At 45.4% G+C, this 25,991-nt stretch overlaps 2 protein-coding genes across 3 annotated transcripts; both read left to right on the top strand.

The window, feature by feature from the left end:
- The first annotated feature begins 266 nt into the window (after positions 1 to 266).
- Positions 267 to 20,389, top strand: ILDR1 (immunoglobulin like domain containing receptor 1). The gene is made up of 8 exons (XM_075765886.1): positions 267 to 406; positions 3,391 to 3,561; positions 5,778 to 5,927; positions 6,658 to 6,777; positions 6,930 to 7,076; positions 13,176 to 13,307; positions 14,827 to 15,626; positions 16,138 to 20,389. The coding sequence occupies exons 1-8, from the start codon at positions 349 to 351 to the stop codon at positions 16,177 to 16,179; spliced, it is 1,620 nt and encodes a 539-aa protein (XP_075622001.1). The 5' UTR covers positions 267 to 348; the 3' UTR covers positions 16,180 to 20,389.
- A 1,806-nt stretch (positions 20,390 to 22,195) lies between these two features.
- Positions 22,196 to 25,495, top strand: LOC104640741 (apovitellenin-1). Of its 2 annotated transcripts, none has more exons than XM_010309202.2 (4): positions 22,196 to 22,265; positions 23,736 to 23,837; positions 24,234 to 24,393; positions 25,072 to 25,495. In XM_010309202.2, exons 2-4 carry the CDS (start codon positions 23,777 to 23,779, stop codon positions 25,169 to 25,171), a joined length of 321 nt encoding a protein of 106 aa, XP_010307504.1. In that variant the 5' UTR covers positions 22,196 to 22,265; positions 23,736 to 23,776; the 3' UTR covers positions 25,172 to 25,495. The 2 variants fall into 2 exon arrangements, with proteins under 2 accessions (XP_010307504.1, XP_010307503.1); XM_010309201.2 differs by having other exon boundaries at positions 22,224 to 22,265; positions 23,739 to 23,837.
- The last annotated feature ends 496 nt before the right edge of the window (positions 25,496 to 25,991 follow it).

Here is a 25,991-nt window from a genome sequence, read left to right as displayed (position 1 = left end):
GTTGCCCCAAATGGCAGAGCTGGGGCGAAACCGCCTATCTGTGTCCGTATCTTCACATACACCTGTGTGCATATTTTTTTATATACAATTTTTTTTTTCCAAGCAGTTTCCGAAGCTGGCGGCTTGTATTTTGTCTGGCTTTGCGGCGGAGGGTGCAGGTGCGGAGGAGGGAGGAAGTGAGGCGTACCTGCCGCCGGGCGGGCGCCAAGGGGCCGCGGAGGGAGGGGACTGAAGCCGGCGGCAGCGCCCGGCCTCGGGCCAGGTGCCACGGGAAGGGGAGGGCCTGTGGGCGCGGCGGGGTGGCCCGGCGCGACGTCCCCGGGCGGGCGGAGGGGAGGAGGCAGCGCCATGGCCCCGCGCGGGCGCTGCTGGTGGGCGCTGCTGCTGCTGGCCTGGCTGCCGGCCGGTGAGTTGGGCCGCACCGGGGCGGCGGCGGGGTCCCGGCCCCCTCCCGGGACCCCTCCCCGCCCCGGGACACCCGTGTGGCACAGGGGGCCGGGGCCCGGGAGCGCCCTCGGGTTTCGCACCGGGTTAACGTGGTGCGGAGGGGGGAAGGGGTGGCTTGCCCCGGGCGAGCGTTGTTGCCCCCTTGGTGTCCCTCCCCGCCGGGCGGACGAACGGGGCTCTCCCGAGCTAGGTACGAAAGCCATGCGGAGAGGAGTTTCGTTACCCCAAAGGTGCGGCCAGCTGCCCTCCTAGGAGGAAGTGGCCGCCAGCTTCCTGGCAGCCTCCAGTATCGCTCGTTTGGTATCCAGTATCGCCAGCTTGGTTTAGACCTGAGCACAGGGTACAAACACATAGGGGTTCCCCTTTCGCTTGTCACAAGCGCCCATCCCAGCCTTTGCTGCTAGCTCAGGAGCTCCATCCTCTTTAGGGATCTGGTGTAGCTGCAGTGCTTCCATACCTGCTAGACACATGTTTGTATGGACAATAGGAACTCGCCTCCGTGTCCACAGGCGGCCTTCAGCAAGCAGAGTCCTTTCTACAAAGTTTTGCAGGTTGCCTGACAGCTTCTTATCTCCTGTAGGAAATACAGTGATCATTTTGCTTCTTGGATGCCTGGGACTTTGCTGATGATTCAGCTTTAAATACCAAAGTTCAGTTTTTCACAGAGAACTAATAAAGAAGCAACAAAATATGGACATATGCTTGTTGATTGTCTTGCTTGACAGCTGCGTTCCTGCATGATGTTCTAGCTAAAACTTGGCTTCTCTGGCCCTGTGTGTCTTCACAGTGTCTTCAATGCAAAGCCACAGGCCTGAGGTAGCGGTAACTTGCTAGGTTGGTAGTGGCCAGATTTGTTCTTTCCAAGCAGGATAAGAAGGGTAGCAACATGCAGTGGAGCAATGCAGTCCAAGTTTAGGAACCGGCCTTAATTTCACAACTTTACAGTTTTCTTGGAGGAGGTTAGTATGAAACATCAGATGTACAGAGACATCGGACTGTCCTCCAGCAGGAACAGTAGGTTTTTAACCTCTTTAAAAAACTAGGAATTATCTTTCAACTCTTCACTCTTTTGCAGAACAGAGGTAATAAGAAAGGATCCCTTTCATAACAAGCTTTAGTTTCTGTAAGTGAAAAGCATGTAGTGATTTTGAGTATTTTATTCTCGCTTGAGAGATGCTGCTATAGGAAACCCTCGGAAAATCTGTTCTGTTTCTATGAGTCTCAACAGGTCAGAATTCATATGGGAATTCATTTGATCGCCAGTGAGATCAAGGTTTTGGCCAGTCTTGGGAGCTTGGATTTTGGATTGGGTTTGTGTGATTTCCTGCTGTAAGATCCTGTGGGTCAGCTATTTCACAATGAAAGCTGAAACAAGATGTGTTGAACTACAATGTAGTTAAATAAGACCCTTTGTAACTACCTGTCACCTGTTGACGTTGCCTTGCCTACAGTATTGTAAAAATTAGAGATCCTTGGTTTTGCTAGCAGTTTGCACAGCTGCTGGTATTTCTACATTTAAGTGCATGTGTGTATATTTTATTTTTCAGAAAAGCCATGGATTCAGAGTGTGCTCTGGTCCTCTTGTGTTTGTGTGGTATTTTTAAGGCAAATGAGTTTGCTCTGCCTGTATTTTGAGTTAGTTGACCAGGAGCCCATTTCCAAGCAGAAAATAAACAAGTTCTGCACTGACAATATCCTATTGCAGAATTACTTGCTGAGGCAGCGTTGCACCTCTGCAGCGTGTTTTCCACCTGGTGGAAACTGGGTGAGCTTGTATGTGCCTGGCACGTACTGCGGAGGTGCAGCCTAAGAGGACGCTGAAAGAATGGTGTTTGCAGTTGTGATCCAGATGTTACTACATAGTCCCTTGTTCCCTTGCTGTCATCCTGAAAACGTGGAGGAGAGGGAAGGTCTTTGAATATGCAATAAAAATTGAGTGCTGGTTCATGGTGACCCTTTCAGTTGATACCTTCCAAGCCTCCCCCTCTGCTCCCCTCCTTTCCTGCTGTTGTGCTCCCCAGTTAAGAAGCAACTAGCATAGCACTGCAAACCCTGCCCTATTCTCCAGGGTGTATTTCAGACAGGGCATCCCACACTTGCTCTGCACTGTTTGTATTCCCTTATCAAAGGCAACTGGTGATAACTTCGCTATTGTTAATGACAAGCACAACTTACTGTATTATCAAAGTTTAAATAAGATAGAGATGTTTCTGGAGTGTGGCTAAAATAAAGCATAGCTTATGAGAAACATTGTAAAATCTTCCTCAGTGGGGGCAGCTGCTTGGATTGAAAATGCTGTGGGGTTGTTACAGATGAGTTCTAAACATACATAATAATAGCTTCATTAAAAAGGAAAAATAGGGTAATTGATGTGTGCTGTTCTGAAGTAGCGATAACCAGATTAAGTTTAACTATGATGCTATGGCTGAAAAGTTGTATTGTCTTAATCCTGGTCACCGCTAGATAACATTCTGATGACTGTCTTAGCAAGACCTTGATAAAATTCATTTGGTGTTTATATGAGCGGATGGCGCTGCAGAACTTTCTGGGTTAGGATGACAAGCCAAGGCAATCCCATCCTGCATGCTTCTGGGCCCAATGAATTATCTCCCTCAGCTTGGAGGGACAGTTTTCCCCATGCAGGAGGAGAACACAGAGTGATAATGGCTGCTAACAGTTGCTTTGGAGAAAATAATTCAGTCCATAAGGCAGGCCAATGCAGCTGGCTCAAGCTGCCTTCTGTCAGGGAAAGATGGGACTCGCCTTCTAACCAGAATTTGTAACTCTGGATGGTTTCAGCAGAGGGGCTGGTGAGGTCCATAGGTGCAGGTCCTGGATGGGGCTGAGGGAGATATACTTCAGTTGTGGGTCTGGTGCAGAGTGAAAGTTGTGATGTGAGGTCTGTTCCTGCCGGCTGACTGCCTTCTGTGTTCTCATTTGCAGGTTGTCTCTCCCTCCTGGTGACAGTGCAGGATGTTGAGCGTTATACCACCTTATTTGCCACTGTTGTCCTCAAGTGTGACTACAGCACCTCAGCACAGCTGCAAGACGTGGTAGTGACCTGGCGCTTCAAATCCTTCTGCAAGGACCCCATCTTTGACTACTACTCAGTCTGTAAGTCAGGCTTGTCCTCCGAGGAATCCTTCTTCAAATGAAAAGGAAAGGGAGGGTAGACTTACTGGGGAATACAGGCATTTGACCTCTTCCTGCCCACAAACCAGGTTGAGTGGTGGTATTTCCCTGTCCCCCAAGAAAAAGTAGGTCATGTCTGTGATTTCCTTTGCAATATCAAGGCTTTATGATATGATGTTGTTGAAATCCCAGCCAAAGCAACTCATTTGTCCTCCTTGTCATCAGCTCAGAAGGCAGAGAGGCTTAACCATGTTTGACATGTCAATCTTGGCAGCCCCATCTTATGCTTCAGCATGTTTGAAGGCAAGGGCCCTGCAACAAGTGGACTTGATGATTTCAGGGGGGACTGCATGGTTGGAGCTAGATACCTGTGACCCGATGTTACTGATTTTAGGAAGCAGAAGAAACACGTGCATTTTGGAGGGCAGAAAGACTTCTAAGTAATAACATTTAGTACTGGTGGCAGCATTTCATGTGCAGACATTCTGGTGTATGCAGCCTTAATTCAGGAGTGTTTAAGATGGTTCTTGAAATGACATGCAAACTGCATCCTGGGGTGCATCAAACACAATATAACCAGCTGGTCAAAACAGGTGATTATCATGCTGTTTAGCATTGGTGCGGCCTCATCTTGAGTACTGTGTGCAATTCTGGGTCCCACAATTTCAGTAGGATGTGAAGGTCCTTGAATGCATCCAGAGGAGGGCAACAAAGCTGGTGACAGGGCTGGAAGGAATGTCCTATGAAGAACGGCTAAGGACTTTGGGTTTGTCCAGTTTGGAGAAAAGGAGGCAGAGGGGTGACCTCATGGGTCTCTACAGCTTCCTGAGGAGGGCAAGTGGAGAGGGAGGTGCTGAGCTCTTCTCTCTAGGACCCTCTGACGACTCGTGGGAATGATTCAAAGCTGTGCCAGGGGAGGTTCAGACTTGACATTAGGAATCATTTCTTTACTGAGAGGGTAGTCACTCTGGAACAGGCTTCCTAGAGAGGTGGTCGATTCCCCAAGCCTGTCAGTGTTTAATAACATGCCCTTAATAACACGCTTTAACTTTTGGACAGCCCTGAAGTGGTCAGGCAGTTGGACTAGATAATGTTGTAGGTCCCTTCTAACTGAACTATTCCTATTCCTATCCTATTCCTATCCTATTCTATTCTCTATAAACCCTGCAGTATGTTTAAGCTGGACAATCTTAGCTTAACTGCCCTCTTAAGACTGAGCCCAGAGTGGGGAGCCTGGACTTATTTGGTGTCTTGGTGCCCAAACTCTCCTTCATACAGTTTGGATGGGTTGGGTAGGCATGTTACCCAGTGCTCTAGAGCCTAGTCCACAAACAGGTGGGTCACTGGCTCTGCTGATCCCAGCATAATGTGAGTGCTTTGAGCCCAGGCTTAAGCTAATAGCCCCCAACAGGACCAGAAAGCATGAAGGTCACAGTGTTTGCTTAGTTGGATCTGGTCTTCATGATCCATTGCAGATACAGAAATGGAGGAGCCTTTGACAAGCGTTGTCCTTTCCTCTCTTCATTGCAAGCCCTTTACAGACAATGCTGACTCTGTGTGTCCGTTGTCTCCCCAAATCTCAGCTCCCAAATACCTGGAAAGTAGTTTAGATTGTGAGTCTGTCATGAAAGTATTGGACAGAAATTGCCTCTAGCCCTCCATTAATCCTGGTGGGTCTCTCTACACGTAATCCTTAGCTGGAATCAGATGGTGGATTCTTTTGTCTATAGGAGTTCCACAACATCTAATGGGATACAGGAGGGAAAGGGAGACAATCTCTACAGCAGTTCATGTATGTCTGGAGATTTTGTTTGGTAAATAAACACACTTGTTTTAGTTCCAGTGCTCCTGGGAGTTTCATGACTTTTTTCCCTTGCAGATTATCTTCATACTGGGAGCTGCCCTCCAGCCTACTTCTTTAGTTTCTTTCTACTGTTATTCTTTCGGTTGTGAGTACAGGAGGAATCTCCTCTGCAGCTCCTGCATTCTCAAAATCTCTGCCGTTCCTGTGGCTCCACCTGTTTGCTTTTGAGTACTCCAAAGCAACTTGTTCTTGCTGGTTTAAAGCCATGCTTTGTATTACTAAACCAAAGCAAATGCACACATGCATTCAAGAGTGTCTCTGCTGCTCACAAGGGGATAGAAATTGGTCCTTTGAAATAACTTTTGGCATCTTATTTGATGATGTCTGTTTGTAGCATACCAGGCTGGTTTAGCTCTTGGCCAGGACCCATCTGACGACTGCAATGACAGCCAGCGAAAGGTGCGCATTGTCATCCAGAAATACGGGCAGAAGGAGCCTGTGCTGGGGATCGACTACCAGCAACGAAAGATCACCATTCAGAACCGTAAGTGACTTGACCTCCCAGGCAGGGAGTGTCTCAGTAACTGTCCAATATCTGGGCCTCCCAAGTGAAGAGAAACATAAACATGGCTAATGTCATCTGTAGCTTACATATTCTGTGAGGTGACAATGATAAGAGTTGTGAAGGACCCTATGCCCAGCTGACCTGAGGGTGTTGGAGGCACTACAAGCTAGGGCTGAGCTGAGGATGCCTGAGCATTTTGCTGAAGAGTGCAAAAGTAAGCTGAGAACCCCAAGAGGCTAGAAAACAGTTCTTTCTTCTAAGTACTGCATAGTTGTCCAGGTGCATTATAGGCTCCCTGCTGTCCCTGGAGCAATAGTTGCTGCTACTGCCAGAAGAGTTATTGGGATGGCTGACCTAAGGGGACAGTGATCTGTGTTCCAAAACCAGTAGGGTTGGCAGCAGTGGGTATCTGTTAACATACATCACCCAGCAGCATGCTGGTTATTTCACTCCACACAGAACTAGTCCTGCTTCAAAGTAGCATTGCCTTCCAGCAATACAAAGAAAAAAGGGACTGGCAGTTGATGCTGTTTACAGGAGTTCTCAATGGACGCAAATGGGATTGTTTGAAGGTGATGGCTACACTTGGGAAGAGAGGCGATGCAGTACTATATCACCTGCAGGCAGAGGGCCCTCTTAGAGGGGGGCCCCGAAAGTAGTGTCTGTCAGTCCCAAATAGCCCACTGACCTCTCAGTCTCTCTCCCACAGGGGCAGACCTTGTCATTAGTGAGGTCATGTGGTGGGACCATGGCGTGTACTACTGCACTGTGGAAGCACCAGGAGATACCTCAGGTGATGCGGACAAAGAAGTTAAGCTGATTGTTCTCCGTAAGTTTCTGTGGTTTGTTGCTTGGGTGGCAGGTATCTCCTCCTGTTCTCTTCCTCCCCTCCCCAAGATGCCTCCAGCAGTGGAGAGGTGCTCAGTAACTTACTATGCCCAGGTACATCAGGATCCTCTTTCTCTCTCCGTTTTCCCGTAGACTGGCTCACAGTACTTCTCATTGTTCTTGGTGGCCTCCTCCTCCTTCTGCTGATTGGAGTATGCTGGTGCCAGTGCTGTCCCCAGTATTGCTGCTGCCACATACCCTGTGTCTGCTGCCCAACCCGCTGCTGCTGTAATCAGGAAGGTGAGATTCAAGCAAATGTGCATCCATTCATGGCTTCTGTCAAGACAAAAGCTTGACTGGGAGCTTGCTGAGCTCCACTTTCGCCCTCCAGTTCCGCGTCCATATAGACTGAGACATTTCTTTGGTCAGTGTGAACTCCGTGACCAGCTTATTTGAGTTTAGAGGAGGGGAGCTAGTATAGATGGAGCTCATCTTGCTCCTCTGTGTCCTACTTGCAGAAGTTCCTCCTCATTCACACCTTGATACCAACTTCCCTCATGCTATCCAGGGCATGATCAGCTCCCTTGTATGAGGAGCTCAGGACTTTTCTTCCCCGTCTTGTAGTTCATGTGCATGTGAGGAAGGCAAGCAAATGCCTTGGTACTACTCTCCAAACTGGCCTAACTTTCAAGTGTGTTGCTCTGACAGGTAATTATGTAAAAATTTGGAATGTTCTATCTTCTTCTTATTTTCAGAGCTGCTCCTTCCACAAGAAAAAGGTATTGTTTGGTTTTGTTTGAGGAAGGAAGGGAGGAGAAAGAAAAATGGTTTATTTTGGTGGCCAACCCTATAAATGCATTCTGAGGTTTTGAGAGTCAAGAGAATCTTTGTTGTCCATAGTTTTTAGCAGTAATAAAGATTCTGCATCCATACCCTGTTATCTTAATAAGGCCAGTGTTTGATTTTTGGCTACTCAGGTCTTACAACCTCTGTGTTGCTGTAACTGAAACTTAGTAGCAACGCAATGTGGAATAGCCCCCCTGCAGCTTACACAATCTGACAGGAACAAAATGCAACAAATACCTTTATTTATCACTGAAATCACCAGATTCTTCCCCAGATGCTAGAAGGAGAAGATGTATGAATAAGAAGCTATGTTTCTGGTTTCCTTTTACCTGCAAAGGAGCTATTTGGTATACCTTGGGTGTTAGTAAACTGTAAGCATTTTAGAATCATAGAATAGTTTGGGTTGGAAGGGACCTTTAAAGGTAATCTAGTCCAACCCCCCTGCAGTGAGCAGTGACATCTTCAACTAGATCAGGTTACTCAGAGCCCCATCCAACCTGACCTTGAATGTTTCCAGGGATGGGGCATCTACCACATCTCTGGGCAATCTGCTCCAGTGTCTCAACACCCTCATTCTAAAAAATGTCTTCCTTACATCTAGTCTAAATCTACCCTCTTTTAGTTTAAAACCATTACCCCTTGTCCTATCGCAACAGGCCCTGCTAAAAAGTTTGTCCCCATCTTTCTTGTAGGCCCCCTCTAAGTATTGAAAGGCTGCAGTAAGGTCTCCCCTGAGTCTTCTTTTCTCCAGGCTGAACAACCACAACTCTCAGCGTTTCCTCATAGGAGAGGTGCTCCAGCCCTCTGATCATTTTTATGGCCCTCCTCTGGACTTGCTTCAACACGTCCATCTCTTTCTTGTACTGGGGATCCCAGAGCTAGATGCAGTACTACAGGTGGGGTCTCATGAGAGCAAAGTAGAGGGGCAGAATCACCTCCCTCGACCTGCTGGTCACGCTTCTTTCGATGCAGCCCAGGACATGGTTGGCTTTCTGGGCTGCAAGCGTGCATTGCCAGGTCATGTTGAGCTTCTCATCAACCAACACCCTCAAGTCCCTCTCCTCAGGGCTGCTCTCAATCCCTTCATCCCCCAGCCTGTATTGATACTGGGGGGTTGCCCTGACCCATGTGCAGGACCTTGCACTTGGCCTTGTAGAACCTCATGAACTTCACATGGGCACAGTTCTTGAGTTTGTCCAGGTCCCTCTGGATGGCATCCCATCCCTCAGGCATGTCAACTGCACCACCCAGCTTGGTGTCATCTGCAAACTTGCTGAGGGTGCGCTGAATTCCACTATGTCGTTGATGAAGATATTAAACAGTACTGGTCCCAATACAGACCCCTGAGGGATACCACTTGTCACCAGTCTTCATCTGGACACTAAGCTGTAGACCACTACCCTCTGGATGTGACCATCCAACCAATTCCTCATCCACCAAATAGTCCACCCATCAAATCCATATCTCTCCAATTTAAAAAGAAGGAGGATCATGTCAAAGGCCTTACAGAAGTCCAGATAGATGACATCCGTAGCTCTTCCCTCATCCATCACAGAAGGCCACTAGGTTGGTCAGGCAGGACTTGCCCTTGGTGAAGCTATGCTGGCTGTCTCAAATCACCTCCCTGTCCTCCATGTGCCTTAGCATAGCTTCTAGGAGGATCTGTTCCACGATCTTCCCAGGCACAGAGGTAAGGCTGACAGGTCAGTAGTTTCCAGGATTCTCCTTTCTACCCTTTTGTCGTGGTTTAAAAATGGGTGCAATGTTTCTCTTTTTCAGTCACCAGGGACTTCACCTGACTGCCGTGACTTTTCAAATATCATGGAGTGTGGCTTGGCAACTACATCAGCCAATTCCCTCAGGACTCCCTCAGGATGGAGGGATGCATCTCGTTATCAGGTCCCATAGACTTATGTTCAGGTTCCTCAGGTGGTCACAAACTTGATCTTCTCTTACAGTGGGAGGGACTTTGCTCCCCCAGTCCCTGATTTGTAGTCCATCTACATGAGAGGTTGCCAGTGAAGACTGAGGCAAAAAAGTTGTTGAGTACCTCAGACTTCTTATCCGTTGTTACCAGTCTTGCTCATAATAGATTTAAGCTTAATTTGCTTAGCCCTTGCAAAGAGTGAACAGAGCATCTCTCTCACTTGCTAAAAGCAAAACAAAACACAACACTTTCTGGGGGCTTTACAAGCTGTCAAGTAAAATGCATGGTGTTGAGTAGGCTATGGAAATTTGGCAGAAAAATTAGTTCCCATGAAGGGAGAGAGAGGTGATGGAGATGAAAGACTCACACCTCCAGACTTCCTAGTTCTCATCAAAAAAGGGATTCAGAATATGTGTGAGTTCTTTTTTGTTTTTTTCTATGCTGTAGGCGATGATAGCACGTTCCAGACTGCTGCTGTTGTCTTTCCTGCCTTCTGTTGAGGATAGGTAGGAGGGAATCTTGTGGGGTTCCCAAAACCTCTCCTTGCTCACAAGAGAAGATACAGATGAGTCCAGCCTCCTTGACTGGCTGCTGGATTTTGTGGCCGTAATTTCCATTCCAGCTGCCTGTCCTCTTTATCCACTTTGCAAGGGATCCTTGTGCCTGCTCCCCTCTGCTAGTGCACGTTCTCTTCACTTCATCCTGCCTCTGACTTACTTTTTGGACTCCAAGAAATGAACTGGAGGCCGTAAAAACCACAAGAAAATAGATACAGGGGGCATCTTAAAAAACAGTCCTTAGGAGTAACAGTTCCACACAGCTCAAGAGAAGTCAGAAATCCTCCACTAAGTCAGTGCAAGCCGAGCACGGGTGATTTCTTCCCAATTATTGGCCACTAGAGGGTAGCCTAGATTTGCTGAACAGGCACAGACGCCACTGAATCAAGGTAATTCTGGGTGTTTTAAAGTCAGGTCATTAACTAACATGATTTTGAACCTAGTAATAAAAGAAGCGCATTGTTTGAGTAATTCAGAATTGGTGTACAGAAATATTAAACATGCCTCAGGAGCAAGCCAATTACATTCCCCAGGGAAAACTCTGAAAAGCCCACCAGGGTAAATATAGGTATGACCTCCTTCTGTTCCTGTTAGTTCCTTTTCTACTGTGGACATCTTCCACTAATGAATTGGTGCAAAATAGGATATACTTGCACTTGGGTCTGGCTAGGTTGGAAAATATATTTTTTTATAATTGGCCCAGCAGCTGTAAAGTCTGTCAAAGGTGAAGAACAACCTTTCTCAGCAGGGAGTAAGTGGAAGGAACAATATGACATCCTGCCAAAGTTTTATAGCAGATATGAGTTTTGGAACTAGGGTGAATCTGACCTTCCTCAGCTAAATATGTTCACTTTAAAAAGAGATCTGTAACCTTCCTTCCATTTTGCAGATGGGGAACCAGAGTACTGAGTTCAGTGTTCTATATAGATATCCTGTTCAAACTGGAAGGCAAAGTATCTGGGGAAGGAAGAGAGGATGAAGGTAGTGAAGGAAGTCCAAGGGTAGTTCTGCATTAGTTCAGCTGTAGGGAGAGATCAGAGAATTACAGGGACAGGATGACTTTGGTCCTAGCGACTGCCTTCATACCCTGAGAAGGGGAACCCTAAGCAGGTATGCCCACAGCTGCTGGGCCTTTCACTCCTCAGGCAAAGACTGTGGTCAGAACCAAAGGACATGCACTCAGCAGGTTCTAGGACATTCTCAAGGTGATAACTGGAGGAACAGGAGAGGAACATATAAGGCCTTTCCCTTCTTTTTATCCTTTTTCACTTTCTTCTTTTTCTCTTCAAGTTTGAAAGCTGAACTGCAGGAAAATCCCTTGGGAAAAAAAATAGTGAAGTAATCTTGACATAAAATGCTTGAAAGCTGCTACCTTAGGCCACACAGCTTTGAAGAAAAATCAGAGCATTAGGATTAAAATCCCTGAAATTTCGAGCTTTGTAGGTCACTCTGGTTGAAGCCAGGCTGGGGAGGGGGAAGGAGTTTGGAGTGGAGAACAAAGTGGAGCTATATGAACTGCAGGGAAAGTGAAGGATGTGTTGAGGGGCATGGTCAGTCCCTGTTTTGCTGCAAGTGGTGCTCTGGCTAAATTCAGTGAAACAGCTAAAGGAGAACATGTTTAATAACTGGAGTACTACCTGCAATGGAGAGCTTAGTCCCAAAGAGCGTGTAGTGTAAATGCTGCCTGCTGCAGATGAACCCAGGGGACAGAATTAATTGGAGCTTAGCTGTAGCCTGGTTTCTTAAAGGAGCAAGGCTTATGCAGTCAACCTGTCTGTCTATCCCCTCTTTCCCTCCAGTAGCTTTTAATTTCATCAGCCAACTTCAGCCAGATTTATCAGAGGGGTAAAAATCTCAAAAGCAATTACATTCCTGTCTTGGCTCCTGAACTGTATAGCCAGGAACGTTCTGTTCATGCCTGACCAGAGAAGAGGCTGCAGTAAAAGTCTGCCACTTCTGAAACTCCAGAGAAGCCATATAAGAGAAATTTTGCAAAGACTCTGTTGCAGAAAAGCTTCACCCAGGAATGACAGACAAACCATGCAAAGTCAGGCTTTGTAAGGTCTGGGGCTTGCTGAATTTTCTTGCTTGTAAACTTGAGGTTTGATTGTCTGTGGTAGAAGAAGAAAGTTTCTGTAAGAAGTTTTTAGGTGTTCCCAAAGAAGAAGCTGCAGTGAGTGATGGTTTTGAAGATGGGAATGGTGAGGTTGTCTGTGTAGAGAAGGTAAGATGGAAGTGCTGAAAAAAAGTGAAGTGGAACTGCAGCCTGACCTCACGAGTATGGGTCTGGAGTTAGCAGTGGTGGAAAAGCAGCAAGAGAGAGAAATTTCCACTGGGTTTGCTCTTTTGGCATACTCGACATTGCTGTTGAGAACAGGAAATTTAGTTTGTTCACCAGTTTGACCACACTGTCCTAAGGGATTTAATTTTTAGCAGTCATGCTGAGGTAAATTACAGAGAGAGACAACAAGAGTGGTTGAAAGACTAGAAAGGAGGAAGCTGGACAATGCATCTCTGAGTGCCTTATTTGTGGAACAGAGAGGAAATGGTGGAGTATGGTGAGGAAAATATGATCTGGACAGAGCCTACATGAAGATGGCAAAAAAAAAAAAAAAAGGTCTTGTTTAGCTATAATTCAAAGCCAAAAGGGAAAAGGAGCAATGATGAGCTGAAAGAGTTTTAAGAGAGAGAAAACAGTGTGGTATGTCTTGCTGTATGAAACATTATTTCCCATCTTTCTGCAAATGTACTCATAATGACAGGGCAGGTAGAAGTCTTGCATTTGTTTTTGTGCTGTGTACTCAAGCATAGTGTTGTTTGTTCCCAGTTGCTGGAACTGTCCCCTGAATGTCAGGCAGTAATGCTTTTCTTCTGGTTTAGGTATCTTTTTGAGGCTGTACAACTTCATATTGTAATTTCCTGTGCTCTGTTTTACCTTTGTCATAGGGTGGAGAGAGCTTTTCATTCTGTGAATTTCCTATATCTGATCACATCTAAAGGCTACATGGTATGTGGTCTGCAAGCTGTGCTCTCTGGATAGCTGCTGTAAGCTTTCTTCTTCTTTTACAGTACTGGAACGGCATCGGTTCATGAAGCGGGCTCAGGCACTTGCACCTTGGATGTCACCCAACATGTTCTATGGAGGTGGCGACAGGAACTCGCAACTTTCCTCTTACCAGCTGAACCCTCTACTGCAACAAGGTGAGACCACGGGCATCATTTCAGAGGGAAATCAGGATGAGAAACAGGTAGCTTCTCAGGGAGCTTCAGCAAAGGCTGAAGCTTTAGCCTCTCTACTACAAAAGAGAGAAAGATGTTCCTAGCATGACTGCATGTCCTAGCATGACAGCTCTGCTACATCTGCAGCATACTATGGACTTGCCTGGGTGGATAAATACAGCCTATCCATCTTAAATGTCTTGCTAGGCTCAGTACTGGGTGAAGTAGTTTAATGCTAACTAAGGTATGTCTGTGCTACACCCAAGTGACTGCAGGGTAAATATACCCAGCTTATCTCGCTTCATGTGGTAGAGGAGGGTACTGTCTCTTTGTTCTGCTGTGCTGGTCACGGTCAACTCCTTATAGCCAAAATTGACATGACAAGTGAGGTGCAATTTGTTTGAGTTCTTATCAAATCTCTAGTCTTCAAATGATTAAGGGCAAACTGCCTTCTGTGCAATAGATCTAGTCTGCGTGCAGCAAAACATGAAGGACTCTTTAATGAACCAGGAAGAATTTTCCAGTTGTTCTGTCCCAAAATCGCTTGTATTAGTGGTATTTATTTGTAACTTTAATGGAGGAGGGAAGATGGAGTCTCTGAAGTCCTAGAGAAATAAGTAATAAGATAACTTATTACAAGTAATATTATTTAATCACCCAAGGAAAAGAGGGGAATTCAACATAATGACTTCTCAAATAAATACAACATATTTTTCATCTGAAATTAGCTTTTCATCACATCAACAGTCTTAACTGTTGTTTGAAGAAATAGTTTGCAAACATCTTAAATGCTAGATTCAAGATGTTTGAGTATATACTTTTTTAGCCCACTAGTTAATTCTACAGTTACCATTTTTACCTCTTGCTCAAAGCAGGACTGTCACCAACCTCAGTCACATTAGCTGTGGCTTTGTCCAGCTGAGTCTTGGAAACCTGCAAGGATGGAGATTCCATGACTTCTTTAGGTAACTGTTCTAGAGCTAGACCAGTCTCCTAGTGAAGAAACTTCTCCATTTGCTACTCATATCTATATATGCATGTGTGTGTGTATGTGTGCATATATATATAAATTTCTTTTTGTTTTGCAGTATTGGTTCATATTTCTTCCAGTTTGATATAAGGGGAAACACTATGAACTTTCTCTGACTTTATTTTAAAATAAAATTTGTTATCAATACTGTAGGAAAAAAATGTTCCTCTCTCTAAAGACAAAAAGGTTTTGTCTTTTATATTTCCAGGTGTGCTGGATGAGTTTGATTTCTTACCTCTGTGCTGCCCAAAACACAGATCATGCTACAACTTACTAGTTACTATTCTTTGCACATTACCTTGTATGGTTTGGATGTGCTGGTTGTGGTGCTTGAGACTCACGCAGCTTTTGCAGTGAGGAGGAGCAGGAGAAGAGAGGCTCAAAAGGGACTCAGCCAGGATCATTAGTGCAGAAGAGCCCTCTATTTTTTTCCCCTTGACTTGCTGCGTTCTCCTGTGCTTTCATCCTTAGATGTGTCTCTGCAGAACAGTCTTCCTCTGGTGCAGCCACAAGCTCAGCTTTCCCCTAACAAGGGCGTTTTGGACTATCTGGAGTCTGAAATCCAAAACCTTAACATGTCACAGCTCCGGCCACCCTCCCACCAGCGGCAGGCTGTGCAGCCCAGCTTGCTGTCCTCCCTTGGCTCCGAGATCATGCCACCTCCTCTCGCTGATCACATCTCCTCCATCCATGGGAGCAGCAACTCCTCACGGCCACAGAGAGCTGCCCGCACCCCCAGACCCTGGGACTCTGCAGCAGAGGACAGGAGGGAAAACTGGAGGCAGCACTTGCCTTCCAGTGGGGGTTCTCATTCCAGCTACAGTCGGGAGCCCTGGGACAGGCAGCGAGAGGACCATCCTCAGAGGCAGAGGACAGGCGGCTACAGTGACAGGCCTCAGCACTCCAGACGGGATATGTCACCTCCACGGGGCAAGAGCAGCAGCAGCAGCTGCAGTTTCTATCCGGAGGAGGCCAAGGAGCGCTCCAGCCACCATCGTGGCTGGAGACAGGAGCCCAGAGGGAGGCAAGACTACCAGCACCACACCAGGAGGAGCAATAACTCAGGTCAGCGGCGGCACAGCTACTCTCCCCCTTCTCGCCGGGGGTCATGGAGCTCCTCAGAAGAGCAAGTCCGTCTCCCAGCGGCAAACCGCAGGCGGCGGCGGCAGCGGTCTCGGGAATGGCCAGAAGATAAACCCCCTAGTTATCGCTCATTAGAAGTCATCCCAGGTCAGGACAAGAAGCACAAAGACAGTGCAGGGCCACGCTCGGTGAGTCAGCTGCCTTTTCGCTTTCCCATCTAAGGGAAGAGGTGGGGTTTGGGGAGTGAGAGTGAATGTTTGTTACTTTCTGCAGCCTGTTGTCTTTCAAATGGATGGCAAAGAGCACTGGGTGCCCTGCGCAACTTCGTTATGAAGAGACTGCCGAGTTCCCTGCCTTCAGACATGTGTTGCATGGCTATAGTTCAGGGGCAAAGCGAGCAGTCAAATAAAGTAGGTCCCCTATCATGTCCCACATCTGGTGACGTGTTACATCCTCTCACTCCTGTCCCCACCTAGAACCATTTGGGGCTCTACGTGTTGGGGTTAGAATAGCTGTTCTCCTGGCACTGCCTGGGGAGAAAGCACTTCCAGAGTAGGCAGCAGTACTGAGTGCCCTTCTAGTACCAGCTGGGATATGTGTATGTAGGAATGGTTTTGTTATGGTGCTCAGAGCATGTAGGAAGACATATGATTTCCATTCATCCTTCCTTGTTCCTGAATCTTTTCTTTTCTTTTGCAGGACAGAGGAAGTTCCCACAGTGCAAGAAGCATAGTTATTTAATGCCAGTACTGAAAGAACTAAGATTCCCACCAGACTCCTCTTAGCTTTTCTACTATGTAGGTTGGGATGGTTGCTTTTGATTGAACGACAACTGGCAAAAAAACAGATGAAGCAGCTACTCCTTAGACTTACAACTCTGAAGAATCTATGTCTAGTGCCTATGAAAGCAATACATAACCCCTTTTTCTTCTTGCTGTGATTTGGAAACTTAGGTTTGCAATGGGATGTGGTATGTTGAAAACATTCTATTGGAAACAGCAGATTTTTTTTTTTAATAAATGGTGTATATACACCATTTATTAAAGAGAGATACTAGTTGTCTTTGTTAGGTGCCCTGGTACTGCAAGGAGCCCAATCCGTAGAATGCTGGTCTTTGCACACCAGTTACTGGAGAATGGCTCCAATCATCACAGAGTTATAAAGTCACAGGAAAGCAGAATAATTTAGATTGGAAGAGGCCTCTGGAGGTCAAATGATCTGTCCCCCTGGGAGTTTGGTTTAGGGAGGCACAGCATCTCCTTTCTAAGGCCCTCTGTTGTGCTTCAGAATGTGTAAAGTTTGCTGCTTCTGCCTTGTTGCTCACTGTGGTTGGGGCAGTTGCTTCCTTTTGTCCCCAGTAAGCCTCTCCCAAACAGAAGAATCACAGTGTTGGAAGGATGTTTGGCTGCCCTAATAAAGGCTCGCTAGCACATCTGCAAATTCCCAGCTTATCTGCCCTATACTGACTGAAACAACCTGCCCTACTTTAAGTTTAGACCTTAGTGCCTTAAAAGACACTTGTTCTAGCCTTCAACCCAGACTTGAATTTATTTGTAAACTTAAAGGGCTAAATTTACCAAGGTTTGGCCATCCCTACAGGGACTGAGCAAGCTATGACTACTGTCCCTCACACCGTGGACCCAAATTTCTTTCAAACTCTAGGAAGCATGGCTTTGATGGATATATCTTTCCTAAGCCATGTACTCTTTTCCATGCATTTTATATTCTCCCTTTGCTCTCTGTGCCATGTATCATATACATGGGGTGGGACAAAGGGCTCTGAAGAAGTCTTACAGTCACCGTTTTTACTATTGTCCTTGATCTTTACCCTGACACTTTTACCAGCTCTGCATATGTGGTGCATCTGATCTGCAGCTAGATTGCAGGATTTTCTCATCTATCACCTTGCAACTAGAACACAGAATTTCTGTACGCTCTGAGACCAGTTGCAAAGGAGAACAACTTGCCATTTCTCCTTGATACCATTCATTCCCTGTTCTCATTTAAAATGTGCTGGAAAAAGAGAGGTTGGTTCTCTGGGTGCTGGCTGCTTCCACGGGAAACTGGCTTGCCACAGGCACTTCTTGGATTCAAGAGACTCAAAGATTGGCAAGGAGCTTTTGGAGCATCTTCTGAATTATTTTGTAACCCAGAGGCACTAGAGATTGGCCAGTATCAATGACTGTATTGCCTAGCTTATTTCCCAACCAGTGCCACATGGGACACTTGCTACTATTTGTTCTTTAATATCCCAGTTACTGATGTGCTTATGCTTTCCCTTGGAAGACTGACTTGGAGAGGCTTTCACCTTACCCACCTCCTTTTTTTTCTTCTTTTCTTTGAACAATGATGGGGAAGCAACACATTTGGAGCAAATACTCCTAGCTGGATATTCGATGCAGTTGCTGGTCAACCAAAGGCTACTACAGAGAGTGCTCGTTTTCCTACAGTTTCTTGGCTGACAGTGCTTATTTCTAATTCCTGTGTATGGAGATAAAGCAGGGAGGACCCACTCACCTCTCTGGTTGACTTCGTTTCAGGACTGGAGGCCTATTCTTTGAAGACAGAGGGGCTGTTCACCAGCAGTTGATGGTTAGCACAAAAAAGCGCCAAAACACTAACTCCAATGTTTGAATTCAAGAAGGGAAGGCTGTATTAAGTGTAGTCCTTGTCTGCATTAGACCCAAACTGTGAATAATGTGAACTGACCCATGAGTTACCTCTGAAATATAGGGAATTAAGTGTGTTTGCAGAACTTGCAAAGCCAGTATCACTCTTGAATCTGGTTCTCAGCCACTGGCTGTGAATCATTTTTATTCTTCTTTAATGACATGGTGAGGATTTTATGCACCCCCTCTTCCATGATGGGCTAGTATTTTTATTAGTTAAGAGGAGTTTATGGTGACTGCAATGGCAGAAAATAATACAGGGCTCCTTCATCCAAAACTAGCATCCTGTTTTGACTTTAGCATTGCCCCCTGGTAACTTTCAACAGATACCCAGGGCCCTGCAGATTCTACTCTTGGAAGCTGAATTGGTGGTGTAGAATTCAACTGTCTCCTTATGCTTCCAACAGTTCCATGCATCATGCAGGACAACTTCTTCCCATCATCTCAACCCAGCCCAAATGTCCAGGTTTCAGGGAAGCGCTGCCCTTTTCTCCATCAAGAGTAGAGGCTATTGAGACATCAGTTGAGATACCAATATGGTAGCATGGGAAAGAGTTCACTTTCCTTCACATTAAAGTGTGTATAAGCCAACATATGTCCAGAAAGTATTCCCACGAGCAAGAACCTCCTCACACAGCAAGAAATCCCAGATGACTCTGTGTAACAGTAGCAGCTATTGAAGCTTGCTGCTGTAGTATGAGCACACTAACTGTAGAGGTTGTGCTTTTTTTTTAATCTAAATCCTATGAAGGAGCCCTCCATCTTTATTTGTTCCTCTAGACCCCATAATTGAGCTAGGATGACTCATTGTAGATCGTGTGAACACAATTTGTGCTGTGTGAAGTCTGAAGAGTTTTATCTTTATCGTACTTGAGCTCCTCTTCAGTCACTTTGTTCATATTTATAGAAACATTAAACAAAACTCCTCAGGGAAAATTGATTGTATCTCAGTCTTAATTCTGTAACTTCTTAAATCGCAACAGAAGTAGATTAGGTTATCTAGCAGAGAAGCAGAAATGGTACCAGGTTTACTGGTCCATGGACCACTGTGATTCATAAAACACCAGTTGGTGGGCTATGAAATAACGACAAAGGAAATCTTTATATGCATGCAAGAAGACAGAAATGTAGGAAGGAAATAGGCTTTGCTTTGAATGCTTATTTCTATTTTTAATTGGCTATAAATGAAAGCTGTGTGACAGTACTGCACAATACTATGTGGACTCTTTTTTTCTGATAAGATTACGGGGTCTTTGACTTTTAAACAGAGAGAGAGAATTGAGCAGCTCAAATACTACACACTGAAAGAAATAACAGTAGGAAATAGCCTGGTCTCATTCCTTCTATGTTGCAATTTATTCATGCTTAATTTTTCAGCCATTCCAAAGAGCTGATGTTCGTATGTCAGCCCATTTGCGATGAAAAAAGTTGAATATGTTTCACATATGGGAGCTATTGCCATTCTAGACTTTTTGTTCTTGCTGTCATGCAGTTGAAGGAATATACCTTACCCCCAAGAATGAATTTTCTGTGTCAGATAAAGTGCCTTGATAGCCACTGGAGTTATCCTAATTTAAAATAATAATGTAATGAGTAAGTGACCATGCCACATGGGGCAGATAAGGACGTCTGTGCTGCTCCTGTCAGCTGCTTTCCACCTCAGACCAGAGATTCATAAGAGAGATAAAATCATGTAATTTTTCTTTGGTTAAGAAAGGACTTGCAATATCTGGCTTTCTTGCTTGTTTGCAGAGTGCCCTGCCATCCTGAAATGCCATTCCAGGAATGGAGGGCAAGGGCTGCTTCTTGTGCAATCATTGATCTGGTCTTGGCAAGTGCCTGTTTGGCAGTAGAAAGTGCTGAAATGCCCAGTTGCTATCTCTGGGATTGTATTCATGATAGCACTAGCTAAAGTTAGGCTGACTTCGAGGAGGGTGGAAGTTACCACAATGCAAAGCTCTTCAGCGATGCATATTACTACATAGGGTAGCTAACTCACCTCTGTGTTACTACCTCCAGCAGCACATCAGCTTAAAATACCCACTTAATATGGTTACAGCCTTCCATTTGTCAACCTGACATAAGAGACAGATGACACTTGAGGTTATATTAAATTAACCCCACAAGTAATGACTGTTTGTTGCTATTTCTTCTAAGTTTAATGCCTATAATGTGCCTTGTGGTGGTCTTCTGAATATTATTCCAGGTGTAAAAGCAGATGGTAAATGTGTAGATTCTCTTCAATGACTGTCAAATGTATAATTAAAATATAAGAGAACTTTCGACCAGTTGCTCTTGTGTGTTCTTCCTAGACAATAAATTGCTTTTTAGTGTTTGCACCAGAAGTGGAACTGAAAATTCTCTGCTCTTACTTCTGGTATTAACCTTGTTATATGTTAGCAAGAATTTTCTGTTGTTATTTTTTGGACAAAAATGCAAAATGGTTTGCTTTTATGGGGGATTTTATCTTTGTTGTTCTTATTTTGGGAGATTTTTTTCTTTCTTTTTCTAAGAAAGAATATAATTTGAATAAATACTCACCAAGAGAGTGGAAAAATGACTGGGAAACCATTGGCAGCCCTCTAATGATGTGACCCACAGTAGCAATTGCTGACTTGGCTGCCATGTCTGTAAAACGAGAGCACTTACTGTTTGGTTCTAAAGTACTTTGAGCTCCATGAGAAGAAAAATCTTGTAGAAATTTTGTTTAGTTGCTAAATGAAGATACTGGTTGAGGTTTTCACACTTTCCACATGTGACAGTCACCTAATAAATAAGTGGGTGACGTAAGAATGGAGGTCTGTTGCATCCCACACAGTAGGCTTAATTTATGCCTCATGTCCTCCCCATTCCTCTTAGCTAATGCCCTTTGTAGCTCAGCACTGCAGCCTTGCTGTCTCTCCCCCGTACTGCCCAGTGGTTGCATGTGAAAAATACAGATGGTTGGCCTGACTAAAGACCCGACGAGCACTTGGAACTTGAGCTGTGGGAAAACACGCCCTACAGTGGCAATCCTGCCACTTTCTGACTGGGACCAGATCCCCAAGGGAGAAGTTATCATAGAATAGTTTGGGTTGGAAGGGACCTTTAAAGATCATCTCATCCACCCTGCCTCTGCCTTGGGCAGGGACATCTTTCACTAGATCAGGTTGCTCAAAGCTCCATCCAACCTGACCGTGAATGCTTCCAATGATAGGGTGTCTGCAACTTTTATGGGCAATCTGTTCCTGTGCCTCACCACCCTCATAGTAAAGAATTCTTCCTTATATCTAGTCTAAATCTACCCTCTTTCAGTTTAAAACCCTTTCCTCTTGTCCTATCGCTACATGCCTTGGTAAAGTCTTTGTCTTTCTTATAAGCTCCTTTTAAGTACTGGAAGGATGCTATAAGGTCTCCATGGAGCCTTCTCCTCTCCAGGCTGAACAACTCCAATTCTTTCAGCCTTCCTTTCTCCATAGGAGAGGTGCTCCAGCGCTCTGACCATTTTCTGTGGCTGTCTGGACCCACTCTTAACAGGTCCATGTCTTTCTTGGGCTGGGGGTCCCGAAGCTGGATGTTTCCCCTGGGTAAGTTTTGACTGCTGGCTCAGATGTATGCCCATCTTGTCAGCCTGTGCGAAAAGACTTGGGCATGAGGAAAGAAATGTGAGAGGGGTTCGTGCTTACCCCTGTGCAGCATTTGGTTAATGCATTTCTTGGAAATGCAGGGTAAAATACCAATGGGTGTAACAGCCTCAAGTAATTTCCAGCTGTCAGAGCAGTGAGGTTACGGCACAGGCCTTCCCACAGGAACAGCGAGAGCAAAATTCAGCCCAGCTCTAGCTACTGTTAATGTGGAATTTGGTCAACTTATGAAAGGGGCCTCTATGACATGGTTGCCTGTAAAAGTAGGGGACTCAGTGACCCAGGAGTTGCCTTCCACGTCTCTTAAGCTCAGGTCAGACTGACCCTCCATTACCAAATCTCAATAACAGGTCCAGAGTCCTCTACAGCTTCTTGCCTGTCCCACTGAGCTGGATGTGCTTGCAAAAGAGCAAATGGGGAAACAAAGCAGGACCTTTGACCCCTTGCTATCACTATATTAGTTCTGCATAAATGCCGGTGTCTCAGATGAGCATCTACCTCAGCTTCGGCCTGAGAAAGAGAGAAAGCAGGACAGGTAAGAGCTGAACTCTCTGTTCTGGGTGGTATGGACTTTGTGACTGGTATATCTAGGACATCATAGAGGAGTGGAGGTGGTCTTCTATTTTGCCCCATTTCTTACTGCAAGCCCAAGTGTGAGTCCTTCTCATGCTCCATAGCCAGGAATATTTCTGAAATGGAGGAGGGGGGGAGGGCTTTGAGGTGACCTGGATTGAAGCTGAGTGATGGATGCTCCATAAGACTCATAAGAGGGTCAAGCTCGTGGTAGGGATTGCAGACATTCAGTGATGGAAGATACATAACCCTTTCCCAGCTGCCTTCACCAAAGGGACCACAGGCTTTAAAGCAGGTAAGATCCTCTCTTTATGCTTGTGGGAAGCAAATTTATACCTTTTGTCTACAAGAGGGAGAAACTGGCTCTAGGATCAAAAATCAAGGAAGGGTGGTAACGGAGCAACTGCTGCTGGTCAGCAAATGTCTAGTGAAGATGGAGTGGTAGCTTTTGGAGGTAATCTGTGCACAGAAGGAAATAAACATGGATGGAAATTTCCTTTCCTGTGGAATAAGAAGGAGCATTGACCTGGAATACTACCTGGAACACTACCTGGAACAGGATTTAGAAAAGCAGTCACATGTAACAGACTTGCAGCCTTTTTTGCCATTGCAATTCCTAGCACGGCAATGTTTTCTTCATGTTACTCAAAAAGTGATGCAGGCCTCTAATCCAGGGCGTAAATCAAGTTTAACTTCTAAACATCTAAGTGTGACATGTTTGAAAAGCTTGTTTAGATGTAATGTCATCTTTTCAACATACCAAGTACCACTGTTTCAAGAATTCCTCTAATCCTGGCTTTTTCAATAGACAGAACAAAGGAGGTTGGATGAGGTTAAGTTTGCACTTACTCGCTTTTGAGAACTTGTTCTGCCTGGGATACTGTCTGCTTCATTAATCCTAGCGTGGAAAAGACAAGAGAACCTAGTTGGGTCTTTCCTCAACTAGAGCAAGACAAAATACTCAGGTCGCTGGCTCACTGAGATGATCATTGTATGTGATGCACTCACTAGCACAATGTTCTTCAAACCAATTTACAAAAAAAAAAATCAAACAAAAAAAATCCCACATCATTATGTATTTTTCTGTTGTACTCATGTGTGGAGGAAACCTATTCTGACCTCTGCCAGTTTTAGTGGTTCGCTCTTATGCTGAAAAAAGGAATTTTAGCTCTCGTATAAAAGAAGTAACTTTAACTGTCACACATTTCTTGGAGCTCTAAAAGCTATCAAACATTGTGGATATTTGTGAATATACACATAAAAGTACACTTGCATTTTTATACTATTTTTTCTTCACTTTTTCAGAAGAAATGCACCGTGATCTTTCCGTTCTGTTCTTCATGTGTTGGTTAGGTTTGTTGCAAAAATTGGGTGTTTAACTGACATGTTTTATTCCTCTGAAAACAAACAAAACATTGTATGCTGACTCCAGCAGGTGTCTTGGTGTAGAGAGCGGAACCAGTACTGCAAACCATGCTGCAATCCAGGGCATTGGTGATAGCTCTGATTCTGCTCCTTGGCACCACTCTCCCCGGTAAGCCTGAAAAGCTTTTCTGTCTGCCTGAGACAAGGCTCAGCTCTACGGGTTCTCACTTGCCTTAGAGAAGTTCGACCCATCCATAAAGTAGGACTGAAGCTCAATAACACAGTTCAAGACTACGAATATCTGGTGCTTGGCAGCGTGAAACAAGTCAGTAGGGGCCTGGCATGAAAATTGTCCGTACCTGGTGCAAATACTCTGCCATGTAAGGCCTGTGACCTAGATGCCCAAAAATGAGTGAATGAGGTGCTGCTGGATGCTGCTAGAGCAAATTCTGGGTGAGGCTTTGAATCTCAGAATTTCAAGTCTCTTCCCACTGTGCCTGGGGGAAGATATCAGAGACACAAGTGACTGGAGGAGCCTCATGGGTTTTTGCCTCCTTTTTCTCAGAAGTGCACTCAAAGTCCATCTTTGAGAGAGATCGTCGTGACTGGTTGGTCATCCCTGATGCAATTGCAGCTTACATCTATGAAACTGTGAACAAGATGTCCCCTAAAGTTGGTCAGTTCTTGGTGGATGCTGCCCAGACTCCAGTAGTTGTTGTGACCAGGTATGGAAAGATCTTCTGCACTAGCACTGCAATAGCCATGGGTGGAAAGTGAGAGGGAGGAGTGGGAGAAAGAGCTAATTAATCAAGTATCTGTAAGGGGAGACCCAATGGGAAAGGAATCAGCAACCAAAGCCTGATGTGACTACAATGGGAGCGAGGTGCTGGAAGGTGGGGCAGGATGATGTGGTTTCATGTGGAAGTGCAACCTCTTCCCAGGTATGCACATTGAACATGACAATGCTCGTGGGGACAGCAGGTACTGCTCTTTATAAAGTGGGTAGTGAGGGAGGGAGCCACTGGCTGTCCGGGGATCAGCTGCCCTGGAAGGGGCTGGGCAGGCAGTGTGGTGCTGTCTGTGAGGGGCTGAGTGCTGAAGGTGCCAGGAAACACTGCTGTTGCTCAACACAAATCACAGAATTGGCTCTAGCTGTAAATACACACTCCTCAAAGAAGAGGAAAGGGTTTCCTCCCAAAAGGAAAAGCATGATGACCCAAGAGATAGTTTCATGTAATTCATGGCAAACACATACTGCCTATTTCTGTCTTCTGAGGAAAGCCCCTCTAGGGCCTGCTGAAGAGCTTTGCACTCTCAGTGACAGGTAGTGTGATAACTACAGCTGACGGAGAGTACCCTCATGTATTTGTGTCTCTTACAACATACGCTGTCATCTCCTGCAGGAACTTCCTCATCAGAGAAACAACTAAACTCAGTATACTGGCTGAACAGCTGATGGAAAAAATAAAGAACCTGTGGTATACAAAAGTCCTAGGCTACTAGCCAGATGAAGACTAGGCAGTGTTTCCTGATGGGAGTTGGTAGCACCCTACCGTGTCCTCTTTCCCTCTGCCCCTACTACCGACCAAGATCAGTCAATAAGACAGAATCGATGCTCCTCTTAATACCACTAGAGGGAACCCAGCTTCAAAGACCAAAGAATGGAAGGCATCTGCTGAAGTCTCCCCTGAAAAAAACCCCGCTGCTGGGCATGGGGAAGGCAATGAGATTGTAGAGCTCTTCTGTAGCCAAATCCTGAAAATTAATTCCTCCTGAATGGCTTGGCCATTGCCACTCTAATAAAAAAAATGTTGGTTGTTACACTTCCTTAAGTTTCCTGTTTGTATTAACTGTTACAAAATCACATCCACCTTGGCATCCCATTCTGCTGAGAATGTAGCTGTGACTCACAAGAAGTTGTTGCAGGCAACGCTAACAAACCCTGACCATTCAGGCACATTTAACAAAGCTCAGGTTCTTCTCAGGTGGGTGGGGGCACTACCTGAACATCATTCGGGGTAGCCACAACATGGCAACTGTAACCTCACATCAGGAAAGACCATGAAATGTTGACTCCTACTGATTGTGCTCCTTGGTTAGGTAAGGAGCAAGTAGGTGCACCTGTATGTCTGAAGATTTCAGATCATTTCAGAAAATGAGTTCTAGTAAACTGCACAGTCCATCAATCTGAGCAGGACTTTGAAAGTATGTTTCATCAGCCAACCAAAGGCTGTTCAGTAAGAGGAAAATTTCTCACTATCATTAAGATGGAGGGTGATCAGTTTATGAGAGGGGCACCTATGCCCTGGGCTGTCTATGAAGA

This window comes from Balearica regulorum, chromosome 1, assembly GCF_011004875.1.
Source record: "Balearica regulorum gibbericeps isolate bBalReg1 chromosome 1, bBalReg1.pri, whole genome shotgun sequence".
Taxonomy (NCBI): domain Eukaryota; kingdom Metazoa; phylum Chordata; class Aves; order Gruiformes; family Gruidae; genus Balearica; species Balearica regulorum.
Note: the sequence above shows the minus strand (reverse complement) of the source record. Positions and strands in the feature narration are given on the sequence as shown.